This window comes from Perognathus longimembris, chromosome 1, assembly GCF_023159225.1.
Source record: "Perognathus longimembris pacificus isolate PPM17 chromosome 1, ASM2315922v1, whole genome shotgun sequence".
NCBI lineage: Eukaryota > Metazoa > Chordata > Mammalia > Rodentia > Heteromyidae > Perognathus > Perognathus longimembris.
This window is the reverse complement of record NC_063161.1, coordinates 108,437,937-108,456,325: the sequence shown is the minus strand read 5'-3', so window position 1 is coordinate 108,456,325 and position 18,389 is coordinate 108,437,937. Positions and strand designations below refer to the sequence as shown.

The following is an 18,389-nucleotide window of genomic DNA, read 5'->3' as shown; positions in this document are numbered from 1 at the left end:
AGCATACTAGCATACACTTTGGGGCATGTGACTGTCTTGATGGAATGCCAGCTCAGACATTTATTTGTATGTAATTCAGCAAGTTACTTCAACACTCTGTATCTGAGTTTGACCTTCTAAAACATGGAGATAATAGTTATTTCTTTAAAAAATAATAGTGGGAAGCCGGGCTCCAGTGGCTCATGCCTATAGTCCTAGTTACTCAGGAGGCTGATATCTAAGAATCGCAGTTCATATTCAGCCTGGGTAGGAAAGTCCACAAGACTCTTATCTCCAATTAACCACCAGAAAACCAGATGTGGCACTGTGGTGCAAGTGGTAGAGTTCTAGCCTTGAGCTTAAGAGCTCAGGGACAGTGCCTAGAGTTCAAGCCTCATGACCACCAAAAAAAAAAAAAAAAAAATTATAGTGGGGAAGAACTGTAGCAAATAGGGTATTTTTATTAGGGCTTGACATGTTGTCTGTTGCTGTGTTTGCAGGTAACTTTGGCCTGCATATTGCTCAGTGTCTTTTGTACTATTGTTGCTAACTTATGTCTTTGTCCACCAGAGTCAATTTCCATTTGTTACTTAGATTCTATGAAATTGGAGCAAGGATCATTTCTTCCTTTTCTTTTTCTTTTCTTTCTTTCTTTTTTTCTTTTGCCAGTCCTGGAGCTTGAACTCAGAGCCTGGGCACTCCTCCTGAGCTGCTTTTGCTCAAGACTAGCGTTACACCACTTGAGCCATAGCACCACTTCTGCTTTATGTGGTACTGAGGAATTAAGCCCAGGGCTTCATGCATGCTAGGCAAGCACACTACCACCAGGCCACTTTCCCAGCCCCAATCATTTCTTCTGTTGCTATCTGTCCTTCATTTAACTAATACTTAGTAGACTCATCAAGAATGCACTGGAGGGGCTGGGGATATAGCCTAGTGGCAAGAATGCCTGCCTCGGATACACGAGGCCCTAGGTTCGATTCCCCAGCACCACATATACAGAAAACGGCCAGAAGCGGCGCTGTGGCTCAAGCGGCAGGGTGCTAGCCTTGAGCAGGAAGAAGCCAGGGACAGTGCTCAGGCCCTGAGTCCAAGGCCCAGGACTGGCAAAAAAAAAAAAAAAATGAAAAAAAAAAAAAAAGAATGCACTGGATGTTCATTTACAATTAACTATTTTCAGTATTTTTATTTTTTGGTTCACATCTGTGGTCAGCCCAGTCAAAAGTAAGAGACTATCTGAAAAAGGAAAAAAAAAAAGAGGAAAAACAACTGAGATATGACTTAAGAGGCTCTGAGTTCATCAGTTCCAGTAGAACTGGGCATCCTGGTTCATGCCTGTAATCTCTAGAGGCAGATGGCAGGAGGATCAGGGTTTGTGGCTAGCTTGTGCAAAGTTAGTGAAACCTCAAAAGTGGGGCATGATGTAATGTACCTATAACCCCAGGGATGTAGAGATACAGCTAGAAGGATCACCAGTCCAGGCTGGCCCTGGGCAAAGAATACCTTGAAACACCATCCAAAAAGTAAAGGAGGTCTAGTTGATTCATAGGGACATGGCTTAAGTGATAGAGCATCTACCTAGCAAGAGTGAAGTCCTAAGTTCAGATCCCAGAATTCCACGCCCCCCCCCCCAAAAAAAAAGTGTTCAAGCCCTGGCCATTGAGAGCTCATTGACATTTATACTCTTCCCTTATCTCTCTTGCCCTATCCCCTCCCTGCCTTTTTTTTGTCAGTCATGGGGCTTGAACTCAGGGCCTGGGCACTGTCCCTGAGCTCTTCAGCTCACAGTGTCACTTTCGATTTTCTGGTGGTTAATTGAAGAGTCTCCGGGACTTTCCTGCCCAGGCTGGCTTTAAACTTCCATCCTCAGAGCTCAGCCTCCTGAGTAGCTAGGATTACAGGTGTGAGCCACCAGCGCACAGCATCCTCCACCCTTTAAATTTTTTTTGTTACTAAGGTGTTAACATAGGTGTTGTACCATTTCGTCAGCCAAGTATTGGGTACAATTTCTTTTTTCTTTTTTGCCTGTCCTGGGGTTTGAAGTAGAATGAGCTAGGATTATAGGCATGAGTCACCAGTGCCTAGTATACAATTCTTTTTGGATAACATCACTCTTGTTTTATCCCCCTCCTGTCCCCCTCCTGTCCCTACCACAAGTTGCATAATTTTCCACATAGTATATATTGAATACTATTACTACATTTGTTCACCCTTCGCCACAGCTGTGCCTCCCCAGCTTGTCTCCCCCAAATAGACAATCCAAAAACAACAAAACTTAACATTTGCTGGAATTTATTTTGATAAATGCTGTTTAAAAGTTCAGAGTTATGGGCTGGGAATGTGGCCTAGTGGCAAGAGTGCTTGCCTCATATACATAAAGCCCTGGGTTCGATTCCCCAGCACCACATATATAGAAAATGGCCAGAAGTGGCACTGTGGCTCAAGTGGTAGAGTGCTATCCTTGAGCAAAAAGAAGCCAAGGACAGTGCTCAGGCCCTGAGTTCAAGCCCAGAACTGGCAAAAAAAAAAAAAAAGTTCAGAGTTATGCCTTTGGGTTCCTCTCTTAAGTGTATCCTCCTTTAGTCTTGTGTGTAAATGCTTAGAGCCCTGTGTAAGTTGTCATATCCAGTTGTGTTTTAGATCTAGTTTCTATTTATGAGAGAAAAATGTGTGCTGTTTGTCTTGCTGACCTTGGCCTACCTTATTTTATATAATTTGTTCCAGATCCTTCCTGAAGAAGACATTCTTTCTAATGTATGCATAGAATTCCACTATTAGCTGGATGCCAGTGGCTCATAGCTGTAATCCTAGGTACTCAGGAGGCTGAGATCTGAGGATTGTGGTTTGAAGTCAGCCCAGGCAGGAAAGTCCATGAAACTCTTATCTCTAATAAACTACCCAAAGAAGTGGAGCTGTAGTTTAAGTGGTAGAACAAAAGAAGCTCAAGGACAGCACCCAAGCCTTGAGTTCAAGTCCCAAGACAGGACAGTGCGTGCGAGCACACACACATACACACACACACACACACACACACACAAAGTGGTACATATACACAGCACTAATATTTTGAAACTACAAGATACTCTAGGCTTCTTTTGTATATTTCCTTTCCCAGTTTCAGAATTGATCATTCCTCAAGAGTCCTAGTTCCTTTTGTTGGAGAATTATATTTGAAACCAAGACCTCATACTACACATTGTCTTTACTATGTTCTTGCGGTTTCAGAGCTTTTTAGACTATTTCAGCTGATGAACAAGGAAATATTTATGTATAAAATGAGTATCTATAATTTTTTTCCTTTTTTTGGCCATCCATGGGCTTGAACTCAGGGCCTGGGTGCTGTCCCTGAGCTCTTTTTGCTCAAAGATAATGTTTTACCCCCTTGAGCCACAGTGACACTTCCAGTTTTGTTTTTGTTTTTTCATTTTTCCCTTCATATTTTCTTCATTTATTGTCAAAGTGATGTACAGAGGGGTTACATTTTCATATGTAAGGCAGTGAATACATTTCTTACCTCACTTTTTACCTCCTCCCTCATTTTTCTCCCACCTTCCTCCCTCCCCCACTTCCAGTTTTCTGTTGGTTAGAGATAAGAATCTCACAGACTTTCCTACCCAGGCTGGCTTTGAACTGTGAACCTCAATCTCAGCCTCCTGAGTAGCTAGGTATGAGCCTCCGGTGCCTGGCTATACATATTTCCATAAGTTTAGCTACAAAGGAATTTGTAAAGATGTCTTCAGCCCTAACTCAGTATGAGATGCAGCCTCTTACTTATTTGTAACTTTCCTCTCTGGCAGTAAGAACACTAGCTCTCATCATCAGTCCTCCCTAATTGCTCCTGATTGCTTGATTTCAGTATATAGGTATAATGGTTTCATAATTGTCTAACTGTAACTGTATCCCCCTGAGAAATGTTTGTTGACTAGAGCACAATTTGTCTTAAGTCTTACAGACTCAACTCAGTCTCCAAATTACTTCAATTGTCACCTTTCCTCTACCTTCTTTTTTTTTTGCCAGTCCTGGGGCTTGGACTCAGGGCCTGAGCAATGTTCCTGACTTTCTTTTCTCAAGGCCAGCACTCTGCCACTTGAGCCACAGCACCACTTCTGGCCTTTTTTATATATGTGGTGCTGAGGAATTGAACCCAGGGCTTCATGTATATGAGGCAAGCACTCTTGCCCCTAGGCCATATTCCCAGCCCTCTTCTACCTTCTTTATAAGGTTATTTATGCATTTTAATACAATAATCTATTTTTTTTCACATTCTGTTTTTCATCCTGGGGCTCTGTGGCCTCCTAAATGGTTTGTTTCTGTTTCTGTTTTTAATTGAAAATCAGAGGTTCAGAACTTCTAGGATGTGTCTAACATAAGGCTGCAATTTAGGGCAAAGCCAAGGAATGCCAACAGTCTTCTAATTTTATTTTTTTTATTTTTATTTATTTATTTTTTTGCCAGTCGTGGGCCTTGGACTCAGGGCCTGAGCACTGTCCCTGGCTTCTTCCTGCTCAAGGCTAGCACTCTGCCACTTGAGCCACAGCGCCGCTTCTGGCCGTTTTCTGTATATGTGGTGCTGGGGAATCGAACCTAGGGCCTCGTGTATCCGAGGCAGGCACTCTTGCCGCTAGGCTATATCCCCAGCCCCTAATTTTAATCTACTTACATGGAGTTCCTTTCTTTCTATGTATGAAGCATTGTAGACTGCTTATGGATTTGTTCAATTCTATTAACACATAGACGCACTTGACTACCCTCTACCTATCTACCTACCTGCCTACTACCTACCTACCTACCTACCTATCTACCCTGCTGTATTATATACCCTCCCAAGAAGTACTTGCCTCGTTACAGCACCTATACTGAAGGGCAGGTCTGAAGGAAACTTCCACAAGGAGTAACATGGTGGCTCCTGGCCACTCCACCTTCAACCAGATGGTACATTAGCATGAATTGCTGATTTGAGCCAAAAGTGGCTTTTTCCAAAACTTACGTAAGTGAAGACAAATCAACAGTTACTTTCATTCCAGATTCCATGGGGCTTCTTCCTGTTCTCAAGTTGTCCCTCTGTAGACTTGCAGAGTAACCCTGGAACTAGGCTGGACCTTGGAAAAAGAATATCTGGGCAGACCCAGCATTCAAATGAGAGGCTAATAGAATTGCTGTCATGATGTACATAAACTCTGATTTCTCTGTTTCCCACTGTATCATCTGAGGTCATTTTTAAGACATTTTTGACCACTAAATCTTCTTTAAAGATGTTGAGCTCACAGTATACAAATGCTTCCCATTCTGCCTAGAGCTCTTGCCAGAGAAATGAGCTGACACCCTCCTCATCACCCCTTCCATCACCCTAAATTTGGTGATTCTCTCCTGGGCATTAGTAGGGCCGGCTTAGTAGGGCCTGCAGGTACCTTCCTAAAGAAGAACTAACCCAGTGGTAAAGTGCTCACTTCATATACATGAAGCCCTGGATTCGATTCCTCAGCACTACATATATAAAAAAGCCAGAAGTGGTACTGTAGTTCAAGTGGTAGAGTGCTAGACTTGAGCAAAAAGAAGCCAGGGACAGTGCTCAGGCCCTGAGTTCAAGCCCTAGCACTGGCAAAAAAACAAAACAAAACAAAGAAGAGCTAACCTGTACACCCTGAGGACTGTTTCTCCTCACCAAGTCACCAAAAGTAAGCAGGAAAAACAGACCACCTCATTTAGCCTAGAAGAATTTCCATAGGCATGTTTTTCCACCTGGCACCCTCTCCCTTTCTTTGCCTAAGAAAGTGGTAAAGAATCACCTACCAAAACATATAGAATATCACTGATGTTCTGAAAATCATCACCACTTCTAAGTGGTGATGGAACAATACATGGCAGCCCAGAGATAAACTCCTGGTTTGGGTTTATCTTCTTTACTCTTCATAACTACCCATGAACATGACACTATATACATCCTCCACATTTTGTAGATTGTCTGTATCACATAGAAACCTCAAACTTTTTATGTTGAGAACTTTTCAGGGCACAGATACAGTGGGTTTTGTTATTTGTGACAATACTGGAATTTGAACCTAGGGCCTTGTACTTGCTAGGCATGCTTATCTACACTCAAATTATATCCCCAGCTCAGACTCACTGCTTAGTTTCCATAACTAAATTATATAGTAATCTTGCCTCCATTTGTAGAAAAGGAACTCAGTTTTCAGACAAGTCAGCATTTTGCCCAAGTTACAATTCATTTCTGCACGAGTACTGATAGGCATAGGCAGAAACTTTTTTTTTTTTTTTTGCCAGTCCTGTTTTTTGCTCAAGGCTAGCACTCTACCACTTGAGCCACAGCACCACTTCTGGCTTTTTCTATATATGTGGCGGTGAGGAATCGAACCCAGGGCTTCATGGATATAAGGCAAGCATTTTACCCCTAGGCCATATTCCCAGCACCCAGGCAGAAACTTTTTGAATAGAGTCCCAGGAGCACAGCAGATAAGAGAGAATACAAATGGGATTACATCAAAATAAAGTTTCTGCACAGCAAAGGATATAGTTGCTAATCTAAAAAGACAACAGACTGGAAGAAAATCTTTACCAAGGGCTGGGAATGTGGCTTAGTGTTAGACTGCTAGTCTAGCATGCATGAAGCCCTGGGTTTGATTCCTCAGGACCACATAAAGAGAAAAGGCCAAACATGGTGCTCTGGCTCAAGTGTTAGAGTGTTAGTCTTGAGCAAAGTAGCTCGCGGACAGTGCCCAAGCCCTAATTTCAAGCCCCAGGCCTGGAAGAAAAATCTCTACCAGTAATACATCTGACAAAGGCCTGATATCCAAAATATACAAGGAGCTTAAGAAATTAACCCCTCTTAAAGCTAATAAACTAATCACTGAATGGGCAAAAGGAGCTAAGGAGAGACTTCTCAGAAAAAGAGATAAGAATGGCAAAGAAACACAGGAGGAAATGCTCATCATCCCTGGCCATAAAGGAAATGCAGATCAAAACATCTCTGCGATTGCATCTCACCACAGTTAGATTGGTTAACTTTGTGAATTCAAACAACAAATGGTGGGGATATGGGGAAAAAGGAACCCTAATTGCACTGCTGGTAAGACTGTAACAACCACTCTGGAGAGCAGTCTGGAGGTTCCTCAAGAAATTAGACATAGATCTTCCCTGTGACCCAGCCATACCTTTCCTGGGCATCTACCCAAAACATCACAAGCCAGAATACTGTAAAGGCATTGCACATCAATGTTCATTGCTGCACTGTTCACAATAGCCAAGTTGTGGAAACAGCCCAGATGCTCTACTGTAGATGAATGGATCCCTCAAATGTGGCACCTATGGATACACAATGGAATTTTACACAGCCATTATAATAACATTGATGGGTGCAACGCCTTTAAGCCTCACTATTCAGGCAGCTGAGATCTGAGGATCACAGTTTGAAGCCAGCCCAGGGAGAAAATTCTCTGTGAGACTCTTATCTCCAATTAATCACTGGAAAGCCAGAAATGGCGCTATGGCTCAAATGGTAGAACACTAGTCTTGTGCACAAGGAGGCTCAGGGACAGTACCCAGGCCCTGAGTTCAAGTCCTACAACCGACCAAAAAAAAAAAAAAAGAAGAATGTCATTTGCAGGGCAGTGGATGGACCTAGAACAAATGTCAAGTGAGGTAAGCCACACTCAGACAAATGGTACGTTTTCTCATGTGAAATCTAGATCTAAAAACCACTGGGACATGATAAATTATACATGACTCTAGACATTCACACAAAGAACAAAGGAAGATATTGTTAGGGGAGGAACACAAAGGCACAATGCCTGTGTGCTTCTGATCATATAAAATATCTATCAAAACGAATTCTAGGAAATGGAAACGGAGTGTTTTACTTTGTTATTTTTGTTTTCTTTTTGTCTTGTTTATTTGTTTATCTGCCTTGGGGAGGGAAAGGGAAGAGTGCATTGCTAAAAACAAATCTTCAGTATATTTACCTTGCAAAACTGAAATTCTGCAAAAAAGCTCAAGGACAATACCCAAGCCCTGAGTTCAAGCCCCAGTACTGGTACACCTACACACACCAAAATCTTATGAGGACAAAGTGGTAAAGATAGTGCTACATAAGCTACGTAAACCAAAAGGCTTAAGTCAACACCTGTGGACAGTTCTTTGGAGTAACAGTTTGAGTTTGAGCAGGTGACAATGCTGCACTGGTAACACTTGAATTTCTCAAGCTATACAGTATAGTCTGTGGCAGTCTATTTTTTTCTTGGGGTGCGGGTGGTTAGGGGGTAGCCTGAGGTTGAACTTGGGGCCTGGGCACTGTCCCTGAGCTGCTTTTGCTCAAGGCTACCACTTGAGCCACAGCGCCACATCCAGCCTTTTCTGTTTATGTGGTACTGAGGAATTGAACCCAGGGCTTTGTGTATGCTAGGAAAGCACTCTACCACTAAACCACATTGCTAGCTCCTGGAGGTGATAATCTAAGATGGCCTTGTTCCTTTGTCTGGCAGCTGGTGATGACTATTCAATGGGTTTGTCTCTAGATCTTAGGAAGAAACTTCTATCTTCTCAGCCTTTTGTGAGTAGCAGAGCTTTCTCTACATGGTAGTCTTAAAGAACTTAAGAGAAACCTGTATTGCCTCTGACCACTGTGGATTAGAACAAGTTGAGCCAGCCCAGATATAGGGAAAGGGTGGAGGGGTGGTGGTGTAAACTTCTACCTTTTTCTCCCTTTCTTTGTGTTGCTGGGGATAGAAGCCACAGTCTCATGCATACCAAGCACACATTCTGCTACTACGCTATGTCTCCAGTCTCTAGACTTCACCTTTTGATAGGATCAGCAGCAAAGTCATATAGTGGAACGGTGCAGGGATGGGAGAAATTTGCAGCCATCTTCCACAAGAATCTAGGGTGAGATTTTTATTTTCAGAAAGATCACTGAGCATGTTGTCAAAAAAGATCTCAAGGAGTTGGGGATATGGCCTAGTGGCAAGAGAGCTTGTCTTGTATACATGAGGCCCTGGGTTCGATTCCCCAGCACCACATATACAGAAAACAGCCAGAAGTGGCTCTTTGGCTCAAGTGGCAGAGTGCTAGCCTTGAGCAAAAGGAAGACAGGGACAGTGCTCAGGCCTTGAGTCCAAGGCCCAGGACTGGCAAAAAAAAAAAAAAAAAAAGATCTCAAATCTCTCAAAGGACAGGGAAAAGAGGTTAATATGGTTGAGGCCTTGAAGTGATCTATAGGAAGGATGGTAATGGTTTTCCAGAGACATTGTGATGCTTTTTATCCTCTGCTTCTTAACAACTCTGGAGTCAGGATATCCAAAGATGCTCTAATTTAAAATGGGACTGAGAAAACCATTGACTCGAAAGCTGTGCAGATCAGGTTCAGTTAAAATACTAAGTTTTTTTTACTGTAGCCTTTTCAATTGGCTTAGATAATTTAAAGAGAAAATACATGACACGTTTTCATTAGTGCTTTGGCTATGAATTGCTTAGGAAGAAATTAAGTAAAGGCAGATTTATTTTTGCTGTGGTGTTTTAATTAACGGAGTTTATATTGAGATAGGATAAAAACAGCTTGCATTTTAGAAAAGATGTTTGTTACCTGGACGTGGTGGCTCCTACCCAAATCCAAGTTTCTTAGCAGGCATATCCAGAGAATCTCAGTTTGAGGCTAGCAAGATTCCATCTCAGCAAGCCAAGCTATTGTGTATACCTGTGATCCCACCTATATGGGAGGCTTATGTAGGAGGATCACATGTTGAAGACCCACTACCAAAAACATAAGACTGTTTAGAAACGAACCAAAAGGACTGAGGAGGTGTTTCAAGTGGTACAGTGCATGTTTAGCAAGTGCAAAGCTCTGAGTTCAAACTTTAGTACTGCAAAAATAATTTCTCATTGATACTATCTAAACCTATAATGTGAATGGGGCTGTGGTTTAAGTGGCTATCCTTGAGGAGAAAAGCTCAGGGACAGTACTTATTCCCTGAGTTCAAGCTCTAGGACCAGCACAAAAGAAAAAAAGAAAAGAAAGCTGCTTTGTATTTGATTGAGTCAAGAGACCAGAGATCTGAACCAGGGCAGAGCTAGCCAGCAAAAGAGGAGTTGGTTCACCATGAGGACAAGGTTTCTGACTTCTAAACTTTAGGAGTTGGAGGATATAGAGGGAAGAGGAACATAAAGAGACCTAGGCAGGCTGTCATAAAGACTGTTTCTATTCTGTTGATTAAAGAACTAGAAATAGCTAGTAGTTTTGAAGGTAGTACTTATTTATTTACTTATTTGTCTTGAGTACCTACATGGACCTTTTCTTTTCTTGTTTAAACTTTGTGAAATGAGCCAGATGGGCTGTGACACACATAATCCCAGCACTTGAGGTGCTGAGGTGGTAAGAGGGTCCAGACTCTCTGGCAGTCTGTGGGCAGAGTGAGACCCTGTCTCAAAACAATTATTTGTGAAATGTGTTGTTACCAGTCCCATAAAATAGAATCATTTTTTAAAAACTACTCTTTAAATATTGAGGAATGTTCAAGTTTGAATATTTGATAAACACTTTTGGCTGTTTCTCAAATTTTCAAAACTAGAAAATAAAAGAACAATACAAATGAGTACTTATATTCTTTTTGTCCAAATCTAGCAATTGTTGTTTTCTTACCTTTTATTTAGATATATGAACCAGTTTTTCCCTCCCCGAAGAATCTAAGACATCAAGACATAAAGAGAATATCCTTAAATTTTTAAGGCTAATGACATAGAGTTATTTAACATATAGTTTGTATTCATAGGGTTTTTTTGTTGTTGTTCTCTTTTCTTTCTGTCCCTTTTTTTTTTTTTTTTTTTTTTTTTTGGTCAGTTCCGACCTTTAATCTGGACTAGTCTCTACTCCCTGTGACTTTTTGTTTTGTGTTTTTCCCAGTCCTGGGGCTTGGACTCAGGGCCTGAGCACTGTCCCTGGCTTCTTTTTGCTCAAGGCTAGCACTCTGCCACTTGAGCCACAACGCCACTTCTGGCCATTTTCTGTAAATGTGGTGCTGAGGAATCAAACCCAGGGCTTCATGTATAGGAGGCGAGCACTTTACCACTAGGCCATATTCCCAGCCCCCTCTGTGACTTTTGAGCATATAACTCCCATACCATGTCTCTTATGTAGCTAAGGAAACCATTATATAGCTAACAACTTAATGCCTTCAGAGGTCAAGTTGCTGAGTTATGCATAACTGGTAAAGGACATGCAGTCAGATCCTAGAAATCAAAGTCTCCTAACAAGTCTAGTTGACTTCTTACCAAAACTCTAATGATATGTACAAGGACAAGGGCAAAATCTGTGATCTTAGCACCTTCCATGATGAGGGAAAGTGTAGGCATCAGGGATACTACAGAATGAAGTTTGCTTGCTCATTTGTCTTTTTGTAAATGCTAGGATGGAACACAGAGCTTAACAGATGCTGAACATGTGCTCTGCCATTGAGCTATATTTCCAGCTCGTAGAATGAAGTTTTGTCTTAACTATTATAGATAGTTTGAAATTTAGTTTTTTAATAGACCATTCTAAGATAATGGATTTCTCCTCTCTCTTCACTATTTTTTAAAATAGCTTTCTCTCTCTTCCAGTTACAAGGCTTTGGCCGACCAAGTGTTTACCATGCTGCTATTGTCATCTTTCTTGAATTCTTTGCATGGGGCCTGTTGACAACTCCAATGTTGACTGTAAGTATTACTACCCTGGATTTTAGGATTACATCCCCATGTTCATACGTCTGGGTATGTATTTGGGAGTAGCTGTTGATAATGATTTAAGACTACAGTTAAGTGGGTTACTTCCATAGTTTGGTCTGTGAAGCACTTGGAACAAAACACCTAATTAAGTATTCACAGGTAACACTGCACTCCCATGAAGTCAGTCTTAGGGGTGCTATTATATGAATGAACCATATATATTTAGGATCCCTTTCTTTTTTTTTTTTTGCCAATCCTGGGGCTTGGTCTCAGGGCCTGAGCACTGTCCCTGGCTTCTTTTGCTCAAGGCTAGCACTCTGCTACTTGAGCCACAGTGTCACTTCTGGTTTTTTCTATATATGTGATACTGAGGAGTTGAGCCCAGGGCTACATGTATGTGAGGCAAGCACTCTGCCACTAGGCCATATTCCCAGCCCCACCCATATACAGTTAGAAAAACCTTTTAGATAATTTATAATAGATGTTTACAAAGTATTGTCAAAGGTTATATAATCTTTCTTTGGATGTTAGTGGCCTTTAAGAATTCACTAAATAAGGATTGGTAAATACTTTGTAACAATGAGAGTAAGTAATTGTAATAATGTCTACATTTCTGATGCTTTGTGGCCATTTCTTCAAACTCAGTATTGAGAAAACTTAGTATCCAAGAACTTGGATCTTGGATATATGATATGGTTAGAGAAAAGTTAAGTATCAAAGAAAATACTAGAGGATTAGGGCCCACTAATAATTTTACAGTTAATTTTCATAGAGACTTTGTTGTTTGTTTTGGTGCCAATACTGGGTTTGAATTCAGGACCTGATCACTGTACCATTAGCTTTATCACTCAAGGCATTCTACCACTTCTAGCTTTTTGGTGTTTAATTGGAGATGAGAGTTGCATGGAATTTTCCTGCCCAGGCTGGCTTTTATCTTGAACTTCAGATCTCAGCCTCCTAGGTAGCTAGGATTATGGGTGTGAGCTACTGGCTGGCCTCCAGCTTCCTTTCTTTTTAAAAATGGATAATAAAAATACCGGGCTGGGAATGTGGCCTGTGGTAGAGTGTTTGCCTAGCATGCATGAAGCCCTGGGTTCAATTCCTCAGTACCACATAAACAGAAAAAGCTAAATGTCGTGCTGGGGCTCAAATTGTAGAGTGTTAGCCTTGAGCAGAAGTAAGGATAGTACCCAGGCCCTGAGTTCAAGCCCCAGGACTAGCAAAAATAAATAAAAATCATCTAGGTATGAGGACTACAGAGTTGATAGCATCATTCTGTAAGACCAGTAAGAAGTGGCTGAGTTAGTAAATGTGTTCATTCTCTTTTTCTGGGCTCTTTGGAGTTGCTAAATTAAGCTCACTGCCCTTCACTTTTTGACTGTTCCCTATACCTCTCACCAGAGTGCTAAACCTGTTTTTTATTCATTCTCCAGAAGAAAGAGCATTTTTTTCCTGACATATGCTATTTGCTTGTTGTCTTTTATAGTTGGACCAAAAAGTTAGGATGTTGGGCTCTTTGGCAAAGAAGAAACATGATTAGGGCTTATTTCTTCAGAGCTAGAGATCATTTTTCCTCTTTTCATGTTGGAGTTTGCTCTTGCTCAGTTTCTTGTTCTTCTGACAGATAATACATGTATGCTGCTTTTTTTAATTTTTTCCCTTACTGTGAAGAGTGGACATCATTTTCTTGCTTTCATCAAGATGAAAGAAAAAGAAAAAAACAGCACAAACAGATCACTGTTAATTACTTGGAAATCCAGAGCAGCACATATATGTTAATATTTTGTCTAGTCTGACTAACCCTTCATTCTGGCAATAATTAGGATTTATTTGGAGCACTGCAAAGCAGCTTACCATGTACATTTTTTTTTCTCCATGAGATTCCTTGCCTTTATTATATAGCCCTGGCCTAGCCTAACATTTTAGTTTATTTATTAAGCACTGTCTGAAAGATCATTGTCTCTAATGCATGCAAGTAAATTTATAGGGCTGGGAATATGGCTTAGAGGTAGAGTGCTTGCCTAGCATGCACGAAGCCCTGAATTCAATTCCTCAGCATCACATAAAGAGAAAAAGCCGGAAGAGGTAGAGTGCTAGACTTGAGCAAAAAGAAGCCAGTGATAGTGCTCAGGCCCTGAGTTCAAGCCCCAGGGCCAGCAAAGGAAAAAGAAAAAAAGTAAGTTTATAAAATTGGCCTCACATTGTGGCCTTACCTACTAGTAGTAGTATTGTGGCGGTAGTGTAGTTGTAGAAGAAGAGGAGTTTCTGCTTTAAAATGGCCTCTTTTTTTTTCCCCCCTACCTGGCACTGGTGGTTGTCACCCACAATCCCAGCTATTCCAGAGGCTAAGATCTGAAGATCCAAGTTTGGAGCCAGAACAAGCAGAAAAGCCCATGAGACTTTTATCTCCTATAAACAAGCAAAAGATGGAAGCAGGGGGCTGGGGATATGGCCTAGTGGCAAGAGTGCTTGCCTCGTATACATGAGGCCCTGGGTTTGATTCCTCAGCACCACATATACAGGAAATGGCCAGAAGTGGCGCTGTGGCTCAAGTGGTAGAGTGCTATCCTTGAGCAAAAAAGAAGCCAGGGACAGTGCTCAGGCCCTGAGTTCACGGCCTAGGACTGGCAAAAAAAAAAAAAAAAAAAAAAGATGGAAGCAGATGTGTGGTTTAAATAGTAGAGTGTCAGCTTTGATGATTAACCAAAAAACCCAAGTGAAGGCTCAAGGTCATGAGTTCAAGCCACAGTACCAGCACAAAAAAAATAAAATGAAGTCAAAATATAAAAATTACCTCTTTTCTCATTTTATGTCTCCAGCTGACATTGAACTCTCAGGTCAAACAAGATATACTTAATGTGCTTATCAATAAATAATTTTTTTTTGCCAGTCTTGGATCTTGAACTCAGAGCCTGAGCACTGTCCCTTTCTTCTTTTTGCTCAAGGCTAGCACTCTACACGAGCCACAGTGCCACTTCTGGCTTTTTCTATATATGTGGTGCTGAGGGATCAAACCCAGGGCTTCACTCTACTGCTCTACCACTATCAAGCACTTTACCACAAGGCCATATTCCCAGCCCCAGAAGGTGACATCTTATATACTGATGTGTTGAATTGAAACCTTATTGTACAATTACTTAAAGATAATGAAGGATTTCACGTCTTACAGTTTACAGATTTTCTTTTGAAATCCTGGTAGAGATTGAGGCATTCAGCATTTCCCCACCAGTCCCTGTCATGTGATGATATGAAAAATTCCAACACCTCTGCAACATTCAATTCTTTCATCCCTTCAGCCCAATTGACTCTCAAGATAATATGCTCATTCATTCTTTCATTCAGTGAACATACATTGTCCTGTCTGCTCCTTAGTTGTCTTATTGGCCAGCCTTCCTGTCTCTTTCACTTAATCATTTTTTTTCAGTAGTTACAATGCCTGCCATGAGATAGGACAATGCTAGACAGTATATGATTACTTTGTAGGGTAATTTGCTTTGAGGGTAATTGGTAAGGAAGTAAATGGTCTATGTATAGTCACATGATATGTTGCTTTATGGAATCATAAGACTCACATGTTGGTTTTGGTAGTTTTCTTGTTGTTATTGCCCGGAACTTGCCTGTTTTTTTACATGATAATTATTAAAATGAGATGTGTACCCTCACTTAAAGTATCTGTAATATGTTGGCACTATTTGTTATATCTGTTTTCTCTTGATAGCTAACTGCTAAGCAGTAAGATTCCATAACCTTGGCTTGGCATTACTTTTGTTTCATTATTGTAAGTTGTATTCTCTCATGAATACTTATGTATCATTAGACAAGCAAGCTCCTTAAGATCTAATCAACAATAGGATTATATGAACTGGCAATATACGGTAAATTATTGGCGGAGCATCTTGTCCTAACATCTAACATATAGAACATTTTGGTGTGCATTTTCTATAGACTTTTCAGCAGTTTTAATATATAATTAGACTATCTTCTAGTACCCATTCTATCTGATGGGGAGAAATAGTTGTCCTTTGGTCATATAAAATATCTTATTGAAATAAAGTAGTTGTCGGGGCTGGGAATGTGGCTTAGTGGTATGGTGCTTGCCTAGCATGCATGAAGCCCTGGGTTCAATTCCTCAGCACCACATAAACACAAAAAGCCAGAAGTGGTTCTTTGGCTCAAGTGGTAGAGTGCTAGCCTTGACCATAAAGAAAACAGGGACAGTGCTCAGGCCCTGAGTTCAAGCCCCAGGACTTGCATGTGTGTACACACACACACACACACACACACACACACACACACACACACACACACACACACACACACACACAAGGAAATAGACACTGGAGGGGGCGGGAAGGAGGGGAGCAGGACAAGGCTTGTGATTGTTGTCTTATGGCCAAGTACAAAGGTCAGCAGCTTTGAGAGCAAGATTCCAGAAAATTAATTTTGTGACCTTTTAATACTGCATTCATTTATGATTTTCCCTAATCCTCTAAGTTGAAAGAGTTCTTCCTGGGATCTGGAAACTTACTTGTTCAAAGGCCTCTTTCACCTCAAACATTACTTTTCTTCAACTCTTTCAGTTTTGTTGTCAGATTTGCCCTCTACTCTGGATAATCTAGAAGTGCCTACAGTTACATTATTCTTGGTTTTCCATACATTTCTTCTGTTATATCTGGAAGTGGAAGAACACAGCTTTGTATGTGTGTTCACATATGTGCAGATATTTAACTCCTCTGTACTCAAACTGTTTATCCTCAAAAGTTTTTAAATAGACAAATACTCTTGTATTTTAATCCTTTCCAAAATATTAAAACATCTTTTTTCAGAGGTTTTTCTTGGTTAAGACAATGTTAAAAATGAAAGCCTTAGCCAGGCGCTGGTGGCTCATGCCTGTAATCCTAGCTACTCAGAAGGCTGAGATCTGAGGATCATGGTTCGAAGCCAGCACAGGCGGAAAGTCCCCACGAGACCCTTCTCCAAATAACCACTTAAAAACCGGAAGTGGTGCTGTGACTCAAGCCTTGAGCACAAAGAGGCTCAGGGACAGTGCCTAGGCCCTGAGTTTAAGCCCCACAACTGCCACCAAAAAATGAAAGCCTTGCTTTTTTTTTTTTTTTTCCTCTCTGCTAAATGATTCACACCTTCAGCTATTTTCTACTTTGTTGTTTGCACTTATACTAGGGCTTGAACTCCGTACCAGGGTGCTTTCCCTTAGCTTTTTCACTCAAGATTAGCACTCATCACTTGAGCCATACCTCCACTTCTAGCTTTTTGTTGGATAATTACAGACTTTCCCATTTGGGCTGGCTTTGAACCATGATCTTCTCTCAGATTTCAGCCTCCTGAGAAGCTAGGATTATAGGTGTGAGCAATAGACACCGTGTCTCTAAGGTCTTTAAAAAAAAGAGTAGGGCCATATTCCCATATGGCCTAGTGGCAAGAGTGCTTGCCTCGTATACATGAGGCCCTGGGTTCAATTCCCCAGCACCACATATACAGAAAACGGCCAGAAGTGGCGCTGTGGCTCAAGTGGCAGAGTGCTAGCCTTGTGCAAAAAGAAGCCAGGGACAGTGCTCAGGCCCTGAGTCCAAGGCCCAGGACTGGCAAAAAAAAAAAAAGTAACTCATTCTGTGGTACTCTGTTGGTAGCAGCACAAAATGAGTCACTACATACACCCTATATGGCTACATAGTAATTCTCTTTTTCAGCTGCATCTAATCAGCTGTTGAACATATCAGAGTCTTTTTTTTTCCTTTTGCCAGTTCTGTGGCTTGAACTCAGGGCCTGAGCACTGTCCCTGGCTTCTTTTGCTCAAGGCTAGCACTCTACCATTTGAGCCACAGCCCCACTTCCAGCTTTTTTTTTTTAATGTGGCACTGGGGAATCGAACCCAAGGCTCCATTCATGCTAGGCAAGCACTCTACCACTAAGCCACATTCCCAGCCCTAAAGTCTTACGTTAATGTATTTTTTTGTTGTTCTAAAATTTATTTTCTCTTTTAAATCTGCTAAATCTGTGTACTTTTCAAATTTTTTTCTTGAGGTGCTTGAGGTCAAACCTAGAGTCTCTTCCATGGCTAAGCAAGTATTCTACCACTAAGCTACATCCTACAGCACTTAACATCTGCTTTATAGTCTTCTGCATTTCAAAGTGTGTGTTAGTAATGTTTTCTCCCCCATTTTTGGTGGGAGGACGGAGTCTGGGTGGTTTTGTTTTGTTGTTTATTTAGTTGGTTGGTTTGGGTTTTTGTTTCTTAGTGTCATTCCCCTACCCCCCCTTTTTTTTGCCAGTCCTGGGGCTTGAACTCTGCCTAGGCACTGTCCCTGAGCTGCTTTTTTTGCTCAAGGCTAGCACTCTACCACTTGAGCCACAGTGCCACTTCTGGGCCTTTTCTGTTTATGTGGCACTGAGGAATTGAACTCAGGGCTTCATGCATGCTAGGAGAGCACTCTACCACTAAGCCACATTCCTGGCCCTTTTTTCCCATATATATGGTTATCTTTGACTAGATGAAAGTCATTATTTTTTAAATAATTTGAGGTCTTACTCTGGGCATTTTGAGGTGCTGTCAGTCCAACCCAACACTAATGCACATTTAAGGCTTTAAGCTTTTCTGGACTATGTAGGAGAGATGAATATGGGCTAGACCTCGGTCTGTGTCACTGCCTGTATGTAGGAGAGATGAAAGTGGGCTCAAACCTGAT

General features: G+C 41.3%; 1 protein-coding gene across 1 annotated transcript in view; it reads left to right on the top strand.

Annotated features, from left to right (window-relative positions):
- Mfsd14b (major facilitator superfamily domain containing 14B) overlaps positions 1–18,389 on the top strand; it is a 54,787-nt gene that overhangs the window by 15,265 nt on the left and 21,133 nt on the right. Inside the window, exon 2 of the mRNA XM_048345629.1 lies at positions 11,581–11,676. Coding sequence (XP_048201586.1) covers positions 11,581–11,676 — 96 coding nt within the window. The remainder of the gene's footprint in view (positions 1–11,580; positions 11,677–18,389) is intronic.